Source organism: Pezoporus occidentalis, unplaced genomic scaffold, assembly GCF_034315485.1.
Source record: "Pezoporus occidentalis ecotype Australia unplaced genomic scaffold, CSIRO_AGI_Poc_V1 ctg193, whole genome shotgun sequence".
In the NCBI taxonomy this organism is placed as follows: domain Eukaryota; kingdom Metazoa; phylum Chordata; class Aves; order Psittaciformes; family Psittacidae; genus Pezoporus; species Pezoporus occidentalis.
The window spans coordinates 227,380-251,574 of NW_026913782.1; the positions used below are offsets into that span (position 1 = coordinate 227,380).

Genomic DNA, 24,195 nt, shown 5'->3' on the forward strand with positions numbered 1-24,195 from the left:
AGGGTCCTTTCCAACCTAACCATTCCGAGTCTCTGCTCTATCAATGAAACAACAGGCTGCAGACAAGCATGACACTCAAGCATACCAACACCCTGCTTTTAAAGGCAAACTGACATAAACCCACTGCAAATGGGTGTTCAGGGCCAGGTTTGGTCTCAGGCATCCCCATACTTCACTTCTCTGTTACACACCAGCAGACAGGCTCCATCGCCCCCCTGCATGCCCACCACGCTCTGCTCACCTCAGGAGCTGAGATACAGCTGGGCTTGTCCCACTCTGCTTCCAAACCCCTTTGAAGACCCCATATGCTTCTTCCCCCTCACAGATGCAGGAAGAAGCAAAGCCCTGAATAATGCAGAGCATGCTTTAACCGGCACAAGCCGCTTCCCTGTGCCATTTCCTCCTTCCGTATCCAGTGGCAGGCAGGCTCCCCACAAAGCCCCAGTGGCTGCTGCTGCCCCCAGCAGCCCCTCGCCTCCCTGCTGCTGGGTTGTGTTGGTGAAGGGCAAGAAGGAAAAATGGATGTGGGCTATTGTGGTTTATATACAAAGGATTTATTTCTTATGTTAGAAAAGGATGGAGTATAAGTTCTACTACAGACATGCAACGCAGAAAGCATACAACTATGCTATTTGTCTGCAGAAAAAGAAATGCCTCAGTTTAAGGAGTTTTTTTTACCCTACTACTTCAAAGTTCAAGTAGAAACAAGTCTACATGATTAGGCAACTCCAAAAATCCAGAGATAAGCTTTATTCTTCCCTTCAGTCAAATAGTGCAGGAACTCACTAGGAATCCTGCCCTCCAACTGCCATGGGTCTTTTTCTTCATGCTCTCTTGCCCCATTTCTTTGTGGGCAAAAGTAAGTACTGTATAAGATAGCCAAGAATAGGTGGATAGAATTAGAGACAGGTTCAAGGAAGTACCTTCTAGCACTGACACAAAAAAAATCAGTTTTTGAGAAATGCCAGGAAGGCGATAAGAGGTCATTGATAGCTGCCCACATGGCTGAATTCAGTTCTTCACTAAAGGTTATTACCAGCCCAAAATCCAGGAACTAAATGACTTGACTTTCGCTGTGGTCCCAGGAAAATAAGGTTTTGACACTTGGTGTTTTGCTTATTCTGTACACTTGAAAACTCTGTCTCTGAAGCTGTGCCATCAGAGCTGCTCCCGCTGTTTGCAGGTGTCACATCTTCTTCCTTCTTTCAGAGAAGCATTTTCAACTCGTAGTTTTTCAGTCTCCTGGAAAACAGAACGAACACGGGGGCACTAAGGAAGTTATACTCACTTCTTTCATACTTCTAATTAGGTGGCATCTACACTCAGTCAAGTGTTTCACACACTACGTACTTGAGGAAATCAAATGGGGAGAACAGGGTCTGGGACCTGCAAGGAGACAGACCAGCCACAACCACACAGCTGCATCAAATCAGAGATACCTATCCATGGCTCACCAACAGAAGAGCAAGAGTTTTAGTTTATGTTCTCAAAGCTCAGCTCTCTATGTCAGGCCATTACTTTGTTTATGTGCTACTCTGCGACTTACCGCACTAAGTTCAGTGTAATCTTTCTTCAGTTTCACAAGATACTGAATCCTCTGTTTTAGGTTTTGATGACCAATCAATTTCCCATTTTCCTCTGCAAGAGACTTCACCTGCTTCCTCAGCAAGTCCATTTCCTGCAATTAATAAATACATTGTAGACTGTAGCCCCTCCTTTCTTCCAGAAGAAACAGCTTCTTTAGAACATACTAACATTTAAGTGTGCTGTAACACATGATGAAAGAGTCTGCTCATTCAGGAAATATCTTATTTGTCTTATGCCTCCTTAGATAGTAGATGAGATTCCTCTGAAGGGCAGAAAAAAGCACCCTTTGATTTGACTTATGAAATGCGACCGTGATTTCCACACCCAGAGTTAGACTAGTGCAGGAAACAGCATTACAAATACAACTGCAAGACAAAACATTTTCAGAGGCAGCCCTCGATTGCTAATTCAATTGTGCAATTAGCAACAGCTCTACTTGCTGAATAGGGTTCTACTGTAAAGAAACCAAAAAAAGACATGTAGAACCTTTGCAAGTCTGTCTCTCTCTTCATACATTTCCTCCAGTTTTGACCTTATTTCTTCTTTTTCATTAAACGCTTTGATCTCCAAAGCTCTTGTTCGTTCCATCTCCAGATTAATTTCAAGGCAAGTGTTCTCTTTGATTTTGAGGTGATTTTTGGTTTCTTCTAATCTGCCAATGTAAAAGAATCATGAAATATTAGAACCCCCCCCAACATAAATGGCATGCAGCTGAATTACTTTGTGAGCCTTGGACATGGAGGCAGGCTCCTTTAAGAGTATCCTTTTGAGACAATATATTTTCCTTAGAACTTGGTGCTAAGAGAAGGAAAAATTCCCTTCCTCTTCTCAGTGCTGGTGTTTGATACTGTCTCTTAACTAGGTAATGTTTTGGAATTGCTGCTCTTTTGGGAAGTACACTGCTTCCAATCCAGGATGTGTAACTCCACTCATGAAAGAAAAATGGAAGCTTCACTTACAAGAACACTTAAAATGAATTCAAAGGCATCTAAATGTGCCAGATGAACTCTGCTGTTCTCCAGGTTTCATCTAAATTGTGGCTCTTCCCAACAGCCTTGCTGCTCAGAAACATCTCTGAACAGCTCTGAGCTTGTTTGGCCTGGAACCAGCAGGACCACCACTTTGGATAGACATCTTGTGTGCTGAAAGTGTTTTAATTCTTTCAGGCTCCCAATATATTAAACCATACCACCAAATTCAGCAGCCTATATCCTGATGATATGAACTTTGGTAATTATACATAACCATTCAAATATTGCATAAATGATATTTGCCATTGAATCACAGACTCAACTACAATCATAGAATAGTTAGGGTTGGAAAGGACCTTAAGACCATCCAGTTCCAACCCTCGTGCCACGGGCAGGGACACCTCACACTAAACCATGCCATCCAACCTGGCCTTGAACAGCGCCAGGGATGGAGCATTGTTGCCATTGGTTTTATTTCACTGCAGCCACAACATATCACAATATATTACAACAGAATTCATTTGCTGCACTTGTCAAGATGTTTCCTTGGTGATAAAAGAGTTGTCTTCTTCCCCTCTTTGCACATTATTTGTTTGTAGGAGACACTGTACCACTGGTTTGGAGACCAGAGAGGTATGCATCAAATAGCAAAATAACCCTAATCAAGACTAGAAATAGCTTGATATAAATCACTTTTGAAATGACCATATGTATAAAACCTTATCTTCATCCTTAGTTACATAGAAAGTATTCCATGAAATATAAATAACTCAAATATTAGGAGATTCAGCCACTATGAATCATGAAGCAATACAGGTGAGTAGGAGCAGGAGCAACGCTTTCAAACTAATTGCTACCTACTTATTTGGTATTTTATTTCTTAACTACTATCCATCCATGGTGCAAATCACTTGAACTTTAAGGACCACTTGCACAATAATGCATACATTATCTAGGAATCCTCTGATAATAATGTCCATTATTCAAGTTGAAGGGTAAAATATTTTAACACATAGCATAAAAAAGGAAAACAGATTAAGTCTAAAACTATAAAATACGCATGATATTAATAAAGAAATGAGCAGTATTTCAGTTTAATTTTAAAAGGCGTGTGCACATAAAAATTCAAAATATCTATAATTTAAAATTCAAAATGTCCCTTTCAATTTAAGTTTTTCTGTGGTTTCACCTATTCCAGTCTTGATACACAATGCTACCATTTTAGAAAGTGTAGTAGTTGGTGCTACTACCACCTACTGATGAGAAAGGGTAAGAACTCAATGTGTCTTGCAGGAGCATAAACAACATTTACAAATGACATCTTTTATAGTTTCAGATCTTGGACTTCTATTACTTAAATATATCTTTTTGGCATTAATGAGTTTAATACAAGTCTCCAGTTCAATGAACAATGTTTAAACTTACTCTGCTTTGATTTTCAGCATCTCCTCCACTGCTTTATTCTGTAAAAGTTAAAAAATGTTAGTTACGTTCTTGATGCTTAGCATATATGAATTAATTGTCACTGAATTGATGCTACTTAACTCATTCCAGATCCTACCAAAATCATCCTACTCCCCAGTAATTCACATCTCCAGTATTAATGTCTTTGCTGTACGTACTTATTTCCAGTTTCATGCCAGCAAGAGTGACCCACAGCAGTATCTCTGCCCGTTCATACAGAGCAGAGCTCTAACAGGGGGTTCTTCTGTCTAGGAGATCCATGGCAACCTCTGCTGTGACATTAACTTCCCTTTGGCAGTGCCCTGACGTTAGCAAGTGACACAATCTTCACTTTCCAACTCTAGAGATGAGTCAGATTTTAATGGTCTGAATTTGGTTTTGCTTATTGTGCAATCTGACACAAAGTTCATTGGTGTTAGACCTAAATAGAAACCTTAAGAGATAAGAGGCTACATCTAATAGAATTCACTAGAAACCAGTGATGTTTCACTGCCATGTAATAGAAGAACATATTAATACTTCACAGCAGGGAAACACAAGAAGGGCAATACCTTGGCATGTTGTTCTTCAGCAGCCTTCTCATCTTTCTCTTTGAGGTACTGAACGTCAGGATGTTTCTGGTCACTAAGAAGTCCAAGAAGAAGGAAAGGTTCTCAGAAAGAGAGGAAGCCAGTTGTAAAAGCATCACGTTATCCAGATTAAACCAGAAAATGTGTATAGCTGTCTTGACACATCTTCCTACTCAGAACACCAAACATCATGAAACAACTCTAGAAGGGTTTAAATTTTTATATTCCAAGAACACACTCCTTTGTTTAGAGTATAGAAAAACTAATGTTTTAATGAAAACAATTCAAAATTTAATAACTATACAGCTGTATGTTAGACAGCTTTGGGACCAAGGTAAATAGGATGAGGTAAACAATAGACTTAAATGGAATCAGGCCTCCATGTTAAAGCTTGTATTGAATTCGTTTAGACATTCTCTATCTACTGAATCCATAACTGGACAAGTGATAATATACAGTACATAGAAATGGTTATGCAGGTAATTATTTTAAATTCTATTTCCATTTCTTTTATAAAACTTTGTGTTCAAGAATCTGTGATTTAAAGGCAATGAAGTTTACAAGCCAGTAAACGACTTGCACAGAAGAGGCTGAGTCAATCTCTAATTATATGAGCAATAGGTAAGATTGCATTTCAGTCAAAAACTGCACGTTTGTTTATTTTTCTTGCTTAACTTGCTTCAAGTTAAGACAGGTTTTCTTGGTTGATTTTTACCTGTTCTTGCTTGGTCTCTGAGCTTCTACAAGGTTCTGTAAATTCCTGTTGTTCTCCACCAGTACCTGCATTTCCAGACGCAAATTCTCCAACTCATTTAATTGTTCCTAAGCAAGTGAAATTGGAAACGTTTTATTTGAAGACCTAATTGCAAGTCCTGTTTTCAGTTCCAGTTGAATATGTTTCTTGAGCAAAAGAGAAGATAAAGCTATTTATCAGAAAGACGCACAGTTCTCTGGCCAAGATCTGCATCACCCTTCCGTTTACAGTTTCATTAGAAACTTGATTTAGAATAAGTCAGAATAGTTTCATCAGTAAAAATGATGACACCATTTGATATTCATGAACACGAAACAACTCGGTCCTTAGGAAGATGAGATATATGGAACATTGCAAGCAAGTTGTCACCATTTGTTATCAGCCTAAGTAAAGAGAAGACCAAGAACTACCTTCCTGCTTTAATGGGCAGGCTACTTAGCAGAGCTCACAAAAAATCTGAGCTTTATATTCTGTCTTATTCCAAATTTCAAGTTGCCTTAGAGATTAACTCGCAGTACCTTCAGCCTTAGAATTTCAGCATTTTTAGCTTTCCGTTCTTCATTCAGCTCATGCACAAGGTGCTCCAGGTTTATTGCAGAAGCCCTCCGATCAGCTATTTCTTGCTCACGAGTTTCCAAGAGCTTTGCCAAATTCACATCAAACTTAGGGGGAGTTTTTGCACACTGGCAAGTTAAAAGAGACAAAACCAACAGACTATTAGCAAAGAACTGGTTCCCCTATGTACTGGTTACATCTTTTCATGCTCAGTTGGAGACATACGGTAATAAATACCAGGCAAAGCCATCAATAATACATAGAGTTACAAAGAAGTTGAATGGGATTTGACCGTTCTTGGTATATTGTCAAGTTTATTAGTCCTTTTCAATGAGTTTTAACAGTCATTACAATGAAAATGTTTCTCTCACAAATGCCATACCTGAGGAAATATTTCTGAAGACGAGTCAACAAAGCGATCGAGTTGCTTCATTTTTAGTTCATATTCATTCTTCCTCTTCTCCAGTTCTTCTGTCGCTTTGTCCAACTATTAGAAACCCCAATTAGAAGTGAATTAGTTAATACATACAAAAATAGTAAACAGCAGCCAGATCTCCATTGTGAGCAAGCTTAAGTACACCATGGGTTATTTCACATTACCTTAGACTTCACTTTCATGAATACTTTGTACATTCACCTAATAACTGTTAATCAATTTATAATTGCATGTAACAAGCATTTTCTGAAAGCACCTATACACTATATGCTATGTAATGAGTTTGAATTTTGCTCCTGTTGTTGGTTCACCTTGCTAAATCTATCTTTCAAAGAGCTTGCTAGCACAGAAAAACTAATATCAACTTTATTGGCAAACATTACTGGACAAGATGTGATTCAATACAAAGATTTTACTGGTATAGATTTAATCAGTTTCCTGGAAGAGAATAAGCTAACATGACAAAAGAACTCTCCACAAAACAGCTTATCCTAAGTAGAGTTTTTGCCAGCACAAATGTACCACCTGGGGCTAGGACAGTTATGACAACTAAAATTTGGGCAAAGGCTTAAGATAGCCATTTGCTCTGCAAAAGCTCCAACTCGCTCTCAGGCTGCATACTTTATATAGCTCAACAGTATCTCCATTATATAATGATATTGTTTGTGGCTAAGTGTTCAGCAGAGGAAAAAGTAACTCCCCAGGTTACTGCGCTTACAACCTCAGATTGCTCTATTAGAGGTACGGACAATTTTACTCAGTTTTCAGAGTAAACATTTTCATGATCTCTAGACACCTATTCTGAAGTATTTAAAGGCTACCTAGCCTTTGTTCAGAAGCTTTTGAACTACTATACTTTTACAGGAAGGAGTGCTGCCCTTCACCAAGAGTATTGTGTACAAGATGCCCTAAAATGAACAGCAAAGCCTTTTCCAGAAGCTACAATTAACCACAGCTCCCTCCCAAGGAGCCAGTTATCAGAAGAATTTCCTTGTTTTACCTGTTCCCTGAGTTCCTGGATTAGGGCTTCTTTCTTTGTTATGTCTTCCTGTGCAGATTGAAGCAATGAATCATGCTTCTTGGAGGCTTCAGTCAGTTTTATTAGCTGATCAACAGTATGATGCAAGTCTTCACACAGAAGGTCTCTCTATTTAAAGCCATTGGATGAGTAAAAACAGAAATGTCAAAGTTACTCTCTAAAGCAGCTGTTTCAAGCTGCACCAGGGGAGGTTTAGACTGGAGCTCAGGAACAGTTCCTTCCCCAGAGGGTGCTCAGGCATTGGAACAGGCTGCCCAGGGCAGGGCTGCAGTCATCGTCCCTGCAAGTGTTCACACAGCGTGAAGACGAGGCCTCAGTGCCATGGGTTAGTGGCGGCCTTGGAGTGCTGGGAATGGTTGGACTGGGTGAGCTTAAAGGGCTTTCCCATGCTCACTGATTCTAATTTTTGTAATTCTTGCTAAGAATGCCAACAGCTACAAACATCTCCCTTTTTTCCTTCGCTTTTTCATCATTAATTGTAGCAAGCGTTCAACTATAAATTTCTTATTTTAGCATGTTTTCTGCATCCAGTGTCTTGGTTGCAGAACAAAAACAAGAGCTTTACCACAAGTAAAGTCAGTTAGATACTTGTGGGAGCTGTTTGGAATCAACCACTCTTTTAAAGTATCATCTATCCTTAAAAAGAGACACAATGCTTTAAATAAGAAACAATAAGATATAGGTTTTAAGCCATGCTGAAATGGTGATTACAGCTTTTTAGTGCACTGCTATTCTGTAGATACCTCTGGATTTACTCCAGGATCTAGACTCCCACACTATCTGGTAGAGCATCATACCTACACAAGGTGTGTTAACCTAGAAGGAGAAACACTAAAGTGTTTTAAATGTCACCTTAGATTAGTTTTTCTCATCCAGTCAAGAAAGCATGAAGGAAATCAGTAACTGATGTAAAAAGTCAAAGAAAGAGAAACACTATGAGTTTATTAGGAGCCAGATACACTCATGGATAACACTGTAGTAAGAACTGGTACTTCAGTTTATAATAAGGTGATCCATTTAGCAGGCAACTCAGTTGGGGTTGCAGAACGTCAGATTTAGATATGATTATTATTGAAGACAATCTGTTCATTAAACATAGCAGAAATCTATTTAAGAACGGGGTTTGGGGAAGCAAACACTACTCTGGGAGGCTTTATCGATGCTATATGATTGGACTAAGCACATGTAATATGACAGATGATCTTGCAGGGATTACTTGTAAGGAGAGGTTAGTGGGTTTAGGCTGATGGGCATGTTCACCAAAATATGAGAGCAGCAACAGGAAAGAGAGAGTTGAAAAAACGAAAGATGCGATTTGAAAAGCAAGCAGTGAAATCAACAACGCATCCTAAATCTGTTTCCAGCAGATGGAGCTTTTAGTTAAAATTATGAGTAAAGAGAAGATGTTCCTGCATATAGAAGCAGTGGGGGAAGAGAGAATGTTAAACATAATATATTCGTCTACCTATTTGAATTTCTCAGCTGCTAATGTAATTTTGCCATTAAATTCAGGTGATGACTCCTCAGTGGCCTTAACACAATTAAAGCAGGCTTTTAGTATAGGTTTTTATGAAGTAGCTTATAAAACATTTATGTCAGGTAATGTGATAATTTAACAGAATTTGTCAGGTATCTCATTAAGAATTCCTTTAAGAACAGCTTAACTGGCTACAGTCTGAACCAAAATGATGTTATCTTTTACCAAGTGTTTTAAGCAAAACTACATCCAGTTGGTCTGTTGAACAAATTATCATGATCATAGAATAATATACCAACATTATTGTTTTTACCTCAATGTTATCAGCTATTTTACTTCTCTCCAAGGCTTCCCTCAGCTCCTCAATCTTCTTTTCCTGATCCTGTATGACTACTTTGCTTTCTTCTCTTGCAGTCAGAAGAAGATTATACTTGCACTACAATAAGTATTATATTAAATTTTATATTATCTTGGGAAATATTATCAATGTCAAAGAAAGTTGGCCAACATAATACAAAAAAATGCATTTCACAAATCCTATGATGACAATTACTACAAACATTTAATATCTCGGGGTCAATTACTAAAAATCAGACTGAGATCGTACTTGCCATATTGTACAAACTATGCTATTAGAAATGAGTTCAAAACAATGGAAAAAGATTAATATGTATTAGCCACCACAATACATATTAACCACTAAAACCATTATTAAAAACCAGATAACAATATGTAGAAATGTGGCTCATCACCATTTTGTTTGTAGGACTTTTTGAATTCATAGCTCATACATATACATCATCTAAACCATTCTGTGGGCTGCTCTGTTTGCAAACCAGACCTGTTTTAATATGAAAATGCATCATATTGATTCACTTACTCAAATATGTAGTTTCAGTTCTTTATACTTGCTTTCAGATTGAGAACATAGTATTATTATCAGCAAGAATTCACTCAAAAATGAATTTACAACTCAGCCTCGATTGCTGAGCTCTTAAATTGCCAGTTTCTGAGCAAACCTAAGCATGACTGTCAGCTGAGTGTAGTTTACAGGATGTGAATAGGCCCCTTTGGAGACACAGCTCTTTACCCACCACATGGAGAGTTCAGTTTTCAAGACAGCCTTAGGCAAAAAAGTGTTCAGAAGACTTCAACATGTCAAAACAAAGAAGTTTCCTTCTAAAAGGCTACAGAGAGTTATGCTGTTTGAGACCCATAAGACATGTCATTGCCTTCCACTGCTGAAGAACTATACCATGCCCTTCAAAATGACAGAACATACATTTATATCCTCGAGCTCTCTTGTCAGACCATCTAGGGACTCAGTTTTATGATTAAGTGAAGACCTCAGCTCCTGGATCTGTCTCATCAAGTCAGTTACAACTTCCTGCAACACAAAAAAGTTAATCTTGATACATTATAATACATATTTTATTACTGGACTCTTTGATGTGTAATGTATCAATACCAAATTTGAAAACGAGGCTGCAATATGCACATGTAAAGGAATAACAGGAGATTTGTTGTTAAATCCAGTTTTGTTCTAAGCACTTACACAAAGAATTAAATAACCTGCCGTGTTCATTAGAAGAGAAGTCGCACCCTCTGTTTTAGTCTCAGGCTGTAATAGGTTTAAATAGAAGTACTACTGTTTAAGGTTACATCTGTTTGTAGTGGGAAAAGGCACATTCAAGAAACACCACTGCACTGACAATAGCAGACTCTTCTGACCTTGTAATACGTCAAATATTTAAGTTTAGCATGGAAAAAGAAAGACTTAACCACTGCATCATGCTGGACAGTAAATGCACTATTTCTTATGCTTGTTTTACAAACAGCATAAATGCTTGTACTATGGGAACTTTTGCTATTTAAGCTTTCAAATAACTGGAGGAATCTTTTCCTGTAAAAAAATGCTTTGATTTTGTTCATAAAGATACCCAGAGTCACATTCTGACATCACCTTTCTTACCTTTTCTATTAGCCCATTCCAACATGGCACTAACTGGAAGGCCCTATTGATCATTAGGAAGCCTGCATCATTTATGCATTGAATGTTTTGCCCAGCAGACAGCTTTACCTTGATATTTTTGTTGTTTAACTGTCAGTTCTGTTATGTTGTGTTGTCTCTGAACACATACCGGTATCCCACCACCCTGCAAACTTCATGTTTACGCCAGGAAAAAGAAGGGTTTATTTTACCTAGATACACAGCCAAGATTGCCTTGAAGCACAGAATTATCAAGTAGCACAGAAAGGCTGCTCTGGGCTTTCAGTTCTACTACAGAACAAAGTTACCTGCAAAACTGGGTATCAATAACAGAAATAAGCCCAAACCTTATCTGTATCATTTGTCTTCTTCAAAGAAACGATCGTTTCTTCAGCAGCAGCCAGCTCCTGCTCCAATTTCTGCAGTTTTGCTTCCTGGAAGAAATAATGAAGTCTCTTCTTCACCATTATTATTTTTGAAGTATGCTTTGTAAAGCACAAAGCCATGCAGAAAGGGAAGGTATAAGTTGTTCACCTCCCCAGAAAAATTAAGCAATAGCTTAACAACGTCTGAAACTCAGGAATTCTACATTTATTTTGCTGGTAATCAACTGAACAGTTGGTTCATTGCTGAAGTTGCTATTAATGCTCAAATAAATCTGAGAGCACATGATTTAGACATTCAATTCTGCTGTTGTACCTGCTGCTCACACTGGGTCACCATTTCAGAGGACGGTTTCTCCACCTCTGCTTTTCCAAGCTCTTTCAAGAGCTCCCTGGAGAAGAAAACATTTCGAGTAAGAAATATAATCAGAACAAAAGCAAGCTCTAACAAGAATTAAGTCATGTAAGCGTATCTCTATTGCACTTACACATCTACAAACAAGAGCCTCATCTGAATAGAAAACCTAGCACAAGACAAACCCAATGAAGCAAGATGAAAACAAGGCCCACTGCTAATTAAAACTTACTTTGAACTGGTTTCTTCTTGCAATCTTAATGTTAATTTTTCATTAAGCTCTTTTTCTGTTTTCAGGAGTTCGTAAAGATTCTAGAATATCAAAATAGATGTTGTTACAAGAGAGGGTCTTTAGAATCATTTAAACCAAAATGAAAACCTGAAATTGCTAAGGTAACTGAAAAGACCCACCACAAAACTTTAAATGGAAACAGAAAGACCCTTATCTTTGTCCTGGACAAGTTCAAAAGCAAAGTCTTATTGATATTAGGCAATCAGCTCTTTTCACCTGCCATTGATGACCATTTCCTGTAGCTATAATGGTCCTCAATATCAAAAGGTTTTAAAGTGAGAAATTAACCTGTAGATTCATTTGGGGGGACTTTTCAAACCCCAACCAGCAGGACAAGGTATCAAACTATAAGGAATTTAAAATTATCATTTTCAATGTGTCACTATTCGTTTAAACACTAAAAAGTAAAACTTAAAGCAAACGTGCTGAGCAGGCAGAGTGTACACTGCAGAAAAGCAGGCAAAATCATTTGCAAAAGCCCTTGGGCAACCTTGCTGCTGTTTTGCAGCCACTTCAGTGTGACAGGCTTTCAAGGACACCATCAACTGAACTGCAGGACAGTGATCCACTACAAGAAGCCACACATCATTTTAACAAGACCACGTCCATTATGAAATTGTTTAAGAAACTGCTTTGTAAAGACAGAAGAAGTAAACCAGCCTTAGCTAGCTCCGAGATGAAAAGTCACCAGCATTTTGATGTCAGGATTCTTTTTCAAAGCAGTTTCTTATTCCTTTACTGATTAATCCATTTCCCTCAACATTTCCAGAGCTGTTTCCTCAGCCAAAATCCCTCCTGCTTCAACATGTTGGATATTTCTTGTAGCCCTGCAGTTGCAAAAATCTTGCAACAAGTTTTAATACAGATTCTGGGTACATCTTCCAAATGAAATCACCAGGAAACCTGGTTATTGCTGTGAAATCTGTTATCAATGATACAGTAACAGAAACGACTATGGGTTGGAAGCGACCTTAAAGCTTCTCCAGCTCCAAACCCCTGCCACAGGCAGGTGCTTGGAACTGGTTGAGCTTTAAGGTCCCTTCCAACCCAAACCATTACATGATTTTATGAATTAAACAATCTGGCTACCCAGGTAACTGTATAATGAAGTCCTTTAAAAGCCTTGACTGTCTTACACGAAGCTCAGTTTTCATTGCTTCTGCTTCTTGTTCAAGTTGTTGTTTCAGCTGATCTGTCTCAAACTTGGCTACTTCCTGCAAATTGTCATAGTCATCCTGCAGGCTTGCTTTTTCCTCAAGAATCTTCTCATGTTCTAGCCTGTCAAAAATAAACCCAAACAAACCAAAACCCACCCACATTAGGAGTTTGTTTCATTACAAAACTATTCCAATCAAGTCTATTCAATAACCCATAGCTAATATACAGAATATTTTAGAAAGAATGACAATAAATGGTAACTTCTTTTAAACTCATTCACTTTAGTGGCATTGGCAGAGAAGGCAGAGTACTCTCTCATCCCTAGAAATAATTTACTAGTTACAAAATCCCATAGAAATTTCAGTCAGTGTCTTGACAATGGTGTTCCCCCGTTAACCCCCCCAAGTTTATATGCGTTTAGGCAGTTGCTGGACAAAAGACTGCTAAAATGATCTTCAGTACCTCTATCTGCTTAGTTGATATCTGTGTTATTTATGTTCTACATATTATATATTCTGCACAACTGTGGGTTATTTACCTCTAAATTGCTGCCCTGAAAACTTTTTCAATTGCATCTTCCACAAAAGTGAAAAGCAAAGAGGGGTAAAATAGCTGCAGGACAAGTGTTATAAACCATGCTCTTAATGGAAAGCCTATAGAAAGAATACCCTCCAAATAGTACATGTGCTAATGCAGGAAAGGCATCAATGAAACCACATTTAATTTCAGTTCCAGGACCCCAGTCTCACAATGCATCACTCAAGAATTGACTTCAGCAAAGACATGTCCCTGCCCATGGCAGGGGATTGGTATTGGATGATCTTAAGGTCCTTTCCAAACCAAACTCTTCTATGATTCTATGACCCATGATAATCCATTAACATAGTTAATATTTCCAGGACACTGGTCCCCAAAACGAATCCACAGCAAACCACACAAAACCCAAACTCCAACGTAACTAAGGTCATGCTAATGATTAAAAACCTCACTGATTTTCACCTGCCAATGATAATGGCAATTCTTGCATACAACATAGTGAGCTTTTCAGGCTTCAGTAGTCAAACTTCAGTTTATTTTTATGGTTTCTTTCTGCTTATATTTTTAAAGCAGCATCATTATGTCATCTGCTTCATGTGACTGCAGCAACAGTTAATTTTTGAAACTAAATTGAAAATATGAACCCTCCCAACCCCAACCAAACTATACCTCTTCAGCCACTTCATTTCTGGAGGTCACTAAGTTTACAGGTATATTCTATTTAATGCAAAAATGCTGTAGCAAACCAAAGTTAAGGAAGCCACATTTTATTTTCTTTCTGCTAATTTCACTATGTTCCCTGTTCTGAAGTAGGTAGGGAAAGAGTTAAGCACACAAAAAACCCCCAAAATAAGCAAAGGTCATAAGCACAAATTAACAACTTTAAATAAGAGATCACTAAGTGTGAGTTGACATGCAGAAGAGAAGAATTAAATCACTGGATGCATCCAAAAACAGAGGTTAAGGCATTTTACCAAACTGCCAACGTACCTGACACTGTCCAGCTGGAACTGTACATCCATATGTCTAGCAGAAAGCTGGCTCATTTCTTTCTCTTGCTTTTCCCTAAAGGCATGATATTCCAGTTTTACAGCAGACAACTCCTTGTCCGCAGACTTCAGGACAATGCGTAAGTCACAGACTTCACTTTTTAATACTGTCAAAACCCAAACATTTGACATGTTAGTTGGAAAACTGTGCTAGACACAAGGCATGTACCACTACAGAATATCCTGGGGAAAGCCTCAGAAAACTTCCTGCATTTTCAGTAGAATTAACCTTGGAGGTCACACACCCAAGAAGGATTTGTAATGGGAAAAGGCTAATGAAACATTGACTTTAAGAACTAAAGAGTACAGGCAGAACCAAACCATTCTAAACCATATCACTGCATGTCCATAGACCAATAGAAGATTTTCCCTTTTTTAGTTACTATTTTCTGTTTATATACTATATCCTGTATTCCCTATGCATTCAGAGTGAACCAGAGAACAATTCTGAATATTGTGTACTGTGCAAGACTGGGCAGAGAAAAACTATTCTTTAAATGTTAGAGATTTATTCTTTGAAACATAAAATCCATTTCTGGGGGATTAACAACCCAAAATATTTACTCAAATGTATTATTGTTGATCCAAAACATTAAAGACACCTCAACAACTCCATATGGAATGTCAGTGTTGTGGTTTAACCCAGGATACAGCGTTACATAGACTTACTATCAGTATTGCTCTGACTGTCTTGAAATTGCTTTTCAAGCGACTTGACTTGTTCCAGGAGCTCCTGGCGTTGTTTATTCCAGTCATTCCTTTCAGATGAAAGAAGCTTGAGAAGAGGAGTACAAGTTTTAAATGGAAGGAAATGTAAGAGTGGCCAAGTCACAAAGCAGTAATAATGATGTAAGAATGTATTAGAGCATTTCATCAACTGGCTATGAACACAAGATACATTTTTCTTTCAATTTGATGTTTAGCAAATCTGAAATCCATAGAAGTCCAAGAAAAAGAGGACTGAAAATATTACCTTACCTGAGAAGTTTACTTAAAAGCAACCCACAGCTTAGGAGCTGAGGTCTACTTTGGAACAGAAATGAGACTGATCCAGGAAGCATACAGGCCTTATTTCCTTTTCTATGTTAAATCAAACCTAGTAATGAAGGAAGACCTGCAAGTGTTTTATACAGTAAGAACATTTCAGTTCAGTTCCTTGAGGCAAGTACTGTTTTCAGTATTCCAAAGTTGAAAATTTCCTTGTGACTGTTGCTATTTTCCAGAAATCAGCAAGCTGGTCAAAACCAACCACAGGCATCCTGAATGTCTACTTGCTTATACTTCAGGTCAAGCCAGCTCAGAATCACAACACTTAAAACAACAACCCCTAAAGCCCCAGACCTGTAGTGCTGTGTTAAATAAAGTCTTTGTCTGCCTGCACAGCCCTGAGCCACGATGCTATGTACATTTTCCACAAGCCAAAATGCAGTAACACTGCAGACCTCACTGAAGGCACAGTAGTATGAGTGTGGTAGATATCACCTTAAAGTATATTCACACTCACATACACGTTGTATTGTTCTCTCACCTCCTGTATTTGTGCAGAATGATGCTCCAGTTTATCAACATGCTGCTGGAGTTTCAGATTCTTGCTTTCCTCTTCATCCAGCTTTGTCTGCATTGTGCTCAGTTGCTCCTGTGACACAACAGACACTCAAAATTAGAGCACCCATCTTTCTGCTATTCTCACATGCCGTATGGCAGTCTGTGCACATTAAGTATGTCAGCTTTTTTTATGACCTGAACCAACAGAAAACTGAATATTCAAAAGTCAGCTGGTATTTAAAGCAGCTGATTTCTCCTATTGCCAACTAAATTGCCAGAACACAAGACAATCTGCCAGGGGATACAAGGACTAAATCCAGTAAACGCTTAGTTTTCAGACACATGTTCATGTTGGAGAAGTAACACTTTACAAAGAAGTCACTCAATATACACTAGCTTAGTTCCTTAGAGGATCTCTGCATTATGGTAGCATGAAAGAGGGGTTTTAGCTGTTGTGCCAGGGTTATATATGCCCCGAGGTTAGTTTCAGCTTCTGAAGAGTACTTTATGCGACTAAAGACCTTCAGCGTCCGTTAGAAAAAAGAAAGCGTAATGGTGGACAAGCATCATTTGGCAGGTTTCTTCAGATAATGCATATTATACATTAAGCTTAGGTATTATTCCATATGTAGATCACACCAGAGACTCGTAAGGAAGTTTCCTCCAAGTCAAGGTATCAGGTTAAAATAGGAAAAGATTAAATACCCTGTGTATCTTAAACTACTTAAGATACACAACTCAAGTCCCTTTCAACATTTTCATGCTAAATCTTTTTAAGTACAATTATGCATACATATGCACACAGACATGTATAATAAGAGATCTGTTTAGTGAAGCCTTGAGTATTCATCAAGTGCTTCAGTTTCCTATGCTAAAGAAAACACATTTCATGAGGGGGGCAGTATTTCATGCCAAAACCAGCTTTAGAATACACATACGCTTCAGTTTTTATGCTTAACCCTCACCTGTGTCAGTTTGAGGTCCTCAACCATAGCCTCATATGCTTGTTGTTCATTCACTTCTGGGGAAACTGGCTCTTTTGAAACATCATCCATCACCTCTTCAGAACACTGAAAAGCTTCAGAATGATGAGCTAAGATCTCTGGGCTGATCCGTGGCACTAGGCGGGATCTCAGCTGGTAAGCTTTTGATGGAGTGGTTATGTTCTGTTATAGAGATTACAAAGCAGAATACCAAAATAAAATGCTCAAAGTGGTTAGCTCTACACCACTATGCTTTTCAGTGTCATCTGATTACAGTAGCAGTCAGTCAGTAATATTCCAGAACAAAAAAAAGCATCAGATCTGGTTTATCCCATATGGATTTCATGCCAGACTGCTAGTTAGGTTAAGGGATCGTACAAATAAAAGTGCCTGTGTTCCCATCTAACTCAGGTGTAAGTATACGTGGTTTTAAAGAAACTTCTTACCATACCTTTAGAGTTTCTCTGTGTAGCTTGTGTAACTGAGAGACTTCCAGGCGCTTGCTTGCTTTAGTTGCTTCCAGAATGTTTTCAAGATGTTGGTTTGCTTTCCGAAGGGACTGAAGCTCTGATTCCATTTCCATATGCTTTTTCCTGTTTAGAAAGTATTTTACTACTGTCAAAACCACTCCATCACTATGCCCTCCTATAAGGATAAGCTGCAGTATTGCCAAAAGAGCAAGCTGAAGCTGAGCCCTTGCCCAAACACTGAAATACCTTATTTTGAGAAGAAAGCCACCACTGCTGTATTAAAAAGTCAAAAGAAACACAAAATGACAAAGCTAGGAGGCTTCTGGGTGCTTGCATAACAATGGAGAACTAAACATGTCAAGAAAAAGTCCATTACATAGTAAGAAATAAAGCTGAGAGCTCTGCAATTCCTTTGTTGAGAATGTGGCATCACTCATACCAACATTGTTTTAAGCTTTAAAAACGTTACCCAGTTACATGAGAAGGCTGAACTGGTGCTTGCCAGGGTTAAAGAAATTCCTTTAAAGATGTATTTTGGAAGTGTTGCTCTGTTAAGATTATTTTGCCCTCTAAGAGTGCTTTAGCTGAATTCCAACAGTTGAGCAGAAACATAGGAATGATTTTCATAAGGTATTTCTGCAGAGCTATGTGCTGATACTGTGATAGTTGGCCCTCCTAACACAATTGTAGGGTCAAAGTCTACAGACAAAAGGAAACACACTATTTCATCTTTTGGCAGTTTAATGCTATCACTTATCCTCCCTTTCTTAGTATCCCCAATAAAACTTGAGGAACAGGGTAGAACTTCAGTTCTGATAGCTATTGGACAACAAAAGCATGAGGATATATTGAGTCAGTCTATAACATTGTTCAAGTTTACTCATTCGGTTACATCATGTAATTACACTTGAATGTAAAATGAAGCATCCGGTTACTCCAAAATGGGAAACAAGCTTAAAATTTAGTGGAATCTAGAGGTGAATCCAGAGGCTCAATAGCACAATGCTGTTTGACTGCACTCCATTAAGGAAACGTGGGTAAGTGATATACAGATGCATTCATACTATCAAGAGAGCAAGACCTGCACAAAACATGGAATACATAAAATAGAAATACACTGAGTGGGCAGGAAAACAAACTAATCTGTGAAGATACAAACAAACCATTGTAACTAATGATACAGGACAACTGATGTTGTAACGTTACAATCTAAGTTTAGGATTTATAAAGTTCATAGGATTTGCTACACAAGAATCTAAGACTAAAAAACAGATTTGTACAGGTTTCCATTGTGTTTGCTGGAAATGCAGTTATTTTCCCTGTATTTCCAGTGACAGGACATAAAGTTGTCAGAAATGCTGTTTATCAAGTTAAGCCATGTATTATTCACTTGCATTTGAAGGTATTACTCAGGCTTTTTGCATTATCTTGCCCTGCCCTCAAGGAGAACTATGACAATAAATTATTTACTACATTAGTAAGGATAAAGTAGACCCTTATCTCATGTTTCAGTCCCAAAGCAAATGGATGTGAATGAATTATTGACACCATATCTTTGTTTTTATGTGAATTAATTCCCTATTCCAATAACAGGTCTCAAGATAGTGGTGTTATTGCTTTCTTAAATATCTTTGAAGCAGAGAGAATAAATTAACCAATGGCTTAGCCAAGATTTTCTGGGGTGATTGGATTCTACTTTATAGTGGTTTAAGCTTGCAATCTTAAAGGTATTATATTAGAAACTACTGTTGCACTAAAACAAAACCAAAGATATGCCCCCATGCCCCAGCACGGAAACTAAGCCAAACTCTCCCTGCCCTGTTAAAGCAGGTGACTATCAGAATTCCAGGGCATGTCCATTCCCTGCATGTTGTGAAGCACTGTTTTGCATCTTAGCATGAAGAGCTTTTGGAAAGACAAAGAAATCTGCAACAGTGCAGACGTGCCTTCAGATTGCATCATGGCTGTTCCATAGTCTGTGAGGAACTGAGCTCAACAGGAACATCCTCTGTGTTCATACCATCTTATCCTGGCCCTCTCTTACATGAGAGGAAATTCTTTGACTGTATATTCAGGATCTGAGACTAACTTTTAAAAATCAATACAAGTAATAAAAACATTTAATGAAAGACACTTCTGTACTGTTTTGTCTCACTTGGTTAGGTCTTTAAATTCTTCATATTCTTGTTTTGAACTTGCCAGTTCACTCTGAGTCTGTAGCAGACGCGCTTTCAGCCTTTCAGATGCCAGCGAATTGCCTTCCACTGATAGGGTGGTGGAATATAAATGATGACCTAAAAGAACAAACATATACCCCTGAAATCACAGCGTAGCTCAAATACCTTAAGTTTTTACTAAAATGATAGCATTTGTAGGCTTTTGAGCAGCAATTCAGATTGAAAAAAGAATAAATGGGTATTAGCTACAGCCCACATAAAAAAAAAAAAAGTAGAATAATTCATATTACTGCAGTTTTCAGGACAAGTAAAGACAGCAAAATGAGATCATGGCTGGTGTTCACAGGATGCACCAGAATTCAAATTCCCTATTGCTGTATTTGCTTGAAGGTCATTGATAAAACAGGTTTACTTCATTTTATTCACAGTCTTCAGGAATCACTTTGAAGAAGGCAAAAAAATACATCAAAACAGACATTTTCAACACACCAGAAACACAGTAAGCTTACTTAGCTGAAAAACATGAGCATATTGTTACCTCCAGTATTTTTCTCTGTGGCTGAAGCTTCTGAGAAAGCTTTTTCCAATTCCGCTATTGTGTTGGCATCAATTTCCTGAGCCTTTTTAACTGACTGCAAAGAACGAAGTTTTTTGTTCTCCTCTCTGAGGTTATAGTTCTCCATGGCGTACTTTGCAATCTGTGGGTGTTGTTCCACCTGTGATAAGCAATATTTTATTCAACAGGTTTTATTTTCCAGGCAATGCTATACATATCTACGATATATGTTAGAGGTCCTGTTACACCAGTAACTTTAATAAGCATTAAACTGTAATGGAAGAGGAATAAAGATATTCCATACAGTGGTTAAAACCACCCCAATTTTTTGTTTGTTAATTTTCTTACTCCCTTGTAATCTGCTCTCAAAGAAATCACAGTAGGTTTGATATCTTTAGGCTTTAACTGACAATAAAGCAGTAGAAGCTTTTCTTGCTGCTCTTGATACTCATTTTCAGCTTCAGCTTTGACTTTAACACTGACCCTGCATGCCATACAAAGATTTCTATAGCCCTTTATGACTGCCCAGACTTGTGTACTTCCCCTCCTTTCACTTCAGAGCTCAGTTATGAGCTAGAGATTCAAGCTGGTCTTCCAGTACCTCTATTCCTTTTTCTTGCTGGTGCTTAGAGATTCTTTAAAAACAATCTGCCTTCTCTCTTAAGTTTCTCTGGTCTTCAAAACTGCTTCACAAATGATACCACACCTAACAGATACCTGAATAACTTGAAGTCTCCTCTTCTGAGGCTTAGGTATGTACTTTGGTACTTGCCTTCCTCAAACAGCTCCAGGAATGCATCATTCCTGAATGGCCCATCTGGCATCTGTGTTCTTAGCCTTCAGAAGCCTGCTGTATTACTTGCATCCTGCTGTCCTTCCCTTTCAACAGATGTCATGGACACTAAAGTCTCCCATAAGAATAAGGATTTGTAATTTGGAGACTTCCTTCAGTAGGAGATTCAGTTCTCCACCTAACCTAGATCAAGTGGCCTGTAGCAGCTTCCACCATGACATCACCTTTACCAACCTTTCCTTTTAGGCAAACTCACTCACAAACTCTAAACCTATCTATTCCATAGGCAAATTCCATGCACTTGAAATGCTTCTATAAGGGAACCCACCACCCATCTTCTTTCCAGCCTGCTCTTCCTAAAAAGCCTGTATTGACCCATTGCATGAGCTATTCTCACAAAAGAAAACTGCTCTAGAAAAGCACTTACCTGTTCTTTGAGCATCTGCAATTCCTCCCTCAGTTCACTGAAGAGATCATCTTGTTCTTTTGGCAATAAGCTTCCCCCAGCCTCTTTATGTAACCGCTCCAAGCGAACAATATGGTTTTCACGGAATTTAACTATCATTTTGTTGGATTGAATAAATTTCTCCTTCTTGCCACACAGGTCTTCTAGTTGAGCAATTTTTTCTAATAAACTCTTAGAAAGTACATATACAGATCAGTGAAAAAAGTCATGGTCACACTAGATGAATTTCTAAGGTGCACATATCGCACACACAGAGACAAAACTCAGTCAACAGTAATTCTGTGAAATGCAGACTACCATTTGCAGCAGATTCACAGAGAGCAGCAGCTCATAGCAAGAACCCACATTACTCACTACACTGGAAGAGCTTTACTTCATCCAGTTACTTTGGTCCACCCCTGGCAGTGTTCAGGGCCAGGATGGACAGAGCCTTGGGTGATGTGGTCTAGGTGTGAGAGCAGGGAGTTGGAACTGGATGATCTTAAGGTCTTTTCCAGCCCAAAGAATTCTATGATTTTATACTTAGAAACTCCAATATGACTTGGTAGACTAGGTATTTGGTAAAGCACATCAGATGCACCTCTAGAGTGCTGGTTTCAGTCGATTTTCTCAAAAAACTGATCCATTTTGGCTGATTCAATAGTGCACCATGACAAGAAATGGAGATGACTGGGAGGCTTGCTTCTCAAATTGTGATTTTCTAATTAAAACAATCCACCCCCTAAAACTAAACATATTATGAAAGCTCTCCCATGGCTTGTCTGAATATAAAAGATAGAAGAGAATCACAGAACTGTTCAGGTTGGTCAAAACCTGTCCAACTGCTGGCAATTGACCTGCAGATTTTACCTTGCCTGTCATTTGACTGGGTTCCCTTGTTACCAAACCATACTATTCTCAGGCAGAATATTTTTATCCAAAACCAAAGAAAAAAAGAAAAATCATCAAGAGAGTGAGTTTCAATATTAAGCACTTAAAAATATGCTTCCATACCTTCTTTTCACCTTCTGATTTCTCCCAGAACAACATTGCTTCAAGAAACTTATTCATGTAATTTAGACGGTTGTGCCCTTTTTCAACAGCACCTGTAAGGTAAGGCAAAGAAATAAATACCACATTTATTAAAATACCAGTCAACCAGGTTTCCCTAGATACATGTCATGGTTGTGTAGAGAAAATCTAAATTCATTCATTGAACAGTATAATTCCTCTACAGGGATCAATGCCATACCCAGAGCAAGGAATTTTAGACAGTAAATCCTAGTTACCTGCAAGTGCTGATAAAGAACGCAGTCCATATACATAACTGTATAATTCAAGTTGTTCAAGCATGAAGTGGCTTTACAATGAACTTCTATTAAACTGAAAGAATTGGTCTGTTCAGCAGAGTATATTTATAAAATGCAAAACCCCTCTGAAATTAATTTGATAACACTAAGCCATTATTTAGCATTATTACTGCAGTTTGTACATATTACAAGTGGACTAGCTGGTTTAGGAGAAGGAAATTCAGCGAAAGCTTGAATTAAGTAGACAGTGATTTGATCTGGAAGGAAAGTGTCCACACAAGGGAATAAAAGGGCTTAACTAATCCACTTTAGATATTAATTCCAAATAGCTTTCCTGAATATCCTCACACAAGCAAGACTACTTATTTATGGAATACCACCATGTTTTTAAAGCAGCTAGCAAGCAGATTGCATATTTGTGTCACACAAATATTACAAACACAATTTAACTGCATAGGCAAACACAGCTCTGATGTACTGGCTTCTGCTTAAAACCTCTCTTCAGTGTTTAAGCATCACCACTTGCTTTCCCTCAGAACAATATTACATGTCTGAACGTTTTTCAGTCCTCTGTCAATATTCATGTATTCACGGACAATGATTCAGTGTCCCACATAATGACTGACTTGTTTTTACTGGTTAAATGTGTATGCTAACAGAGATGTTTTATTTCCTTCGGAAAACTCAATCGCAGATGCTTTGTATTAGACAAGTCTTCCAACTTTTATAATTACTTCTATTACTGTATCTTCTATTTCTTGGCAAGATCAGGAAGGAGTTGACTCAGCAACACAGGAAGAGTTACAAGACCAAGTTTACTACTTCATTACCAAAATTACACAGTAGCATATTGAAGAGGGAGGTATACATAGTAGAAAGTCGTGCTAGGATCTACATTGCAGATACAATGGTCTAAAGAAAAGTTGCTGCTAGAAAATTACATAAACCCCCAATTAATATCTCGCATCGAAATAGATCTTTTATTGAAAGGTAGACATCCTTCTTAGGATCTTCCTGAAGGGGCAAGAAGGGAAGAGGGGGGAACAAGCCCCCACAACAGTCCTGAGTTTAAAAATGCAGCATCATCAATACCATAATGTCCTCTCTGACCTAAATGTACAATTACATGTAAACTTTTGGTTACTTAGAGGATTAGGCAGCATGGTTCTTACAAATTGGAAGAGTATTCTAGGTATAGAACAGGATGACCATGAGCCAACACTGTGCCCTTGTGGCTAAGAAGGCCAATGGCATCCTGGGATGCATTAGAAGGGCGGTGGTTAGTGTCCTCTGCCCTGGT

At 38.3% G+C, this 24,195-nt stretch overlaps 1 protein-coding gene across 1 annotated transcript in view; it reads right to left on the reverse strand.

The window, feature by feature from the left end:
- Positions 1-746: 746 nt before the first annotated feature.
- Positions 747-24,195, reverse strand: part of KIF15 (kinesin family member 15) — a 35,864-nt gene continuing 12,415 nt past the window's right edge. Inside the window, exons 12-35 of the mRNA XM_062617172.1 lie at positions 22,600-22,691; positions 21,568-21,777; positions 20,330-20,507; positions 19,770-19,908; positions 17,596-17,737; positions 17,127-17,327; positions 16,145-16,252; positions 15,286-15,391; positions 14,558-14,723; positions 13,009-13,150; positions 11,813-11,892; positions 11,542-11,617; positions 11,190-11,276; positions 10,135-10,239; positions 9,166-9,288; positions 7,337-7,483; positions 6,283-6,387; positions 5,864-6,028; positions 5,307-5,413; positions 4,574-4,646; positions 3,984-4,021; positions 2,074-2,239; positions 1,547-1,678; positions 747-1,242 (exon numbers count right to left, since the gene is read on the reverse strand). Coding sequence (XP_062473156.1) covers positions 1,159-1,242; positions 1,547-1,678; positions 2,074-2,239; positions 3,984-4,021; positions 4,574-4,646; positions 5,307-5,413; positions 5,864-6,028; positions 6,283-6,387; positions 7,337-7,483; positions 9,166-9,288; positions 10,135-10,239; positions 11,190-11,276; positions 11,542-11,617; positions 11,813-11,892; positions 13,009-13,150; positions 14,558-14,723; positions 15,286-15,391; positions 16,145-16,252; positions 17,127-17,327; positions 17,596-17,737; positions 19,770-19,908; positions 20,330-20,507; positions 21,568-21,777; positions 22,600-22,691 — 2,972 coding nt within the window. The 3' untranslated portion in view covers positions 747-1,158. The remainder of the gene's footprint in view (positions 1,243-1,546; positions 1,679-2,073; positions 2,240-3,983; positions 4,022-4,573; positions 4,647-5,306; positions 5,414-5,863; positions 6,029-6,282; positions 6,388-7,336; positions 7,484-9,165; positions 9,289-10,134; positions 10,240-11,189; positions 11,277-11,541; positions 11,618-11,812; positions 11,893-13,008; positions 13,151-14,557; positions 14,724-15,285; positions 15,392-16,144; positions 16,253-17,126; positions 17,328-17,595; positions 17,738-19,769; positions 19,909-20,329; positions 20,508-21,567; positions 21,778-22,599; positions 22,692-24,195) is intronic.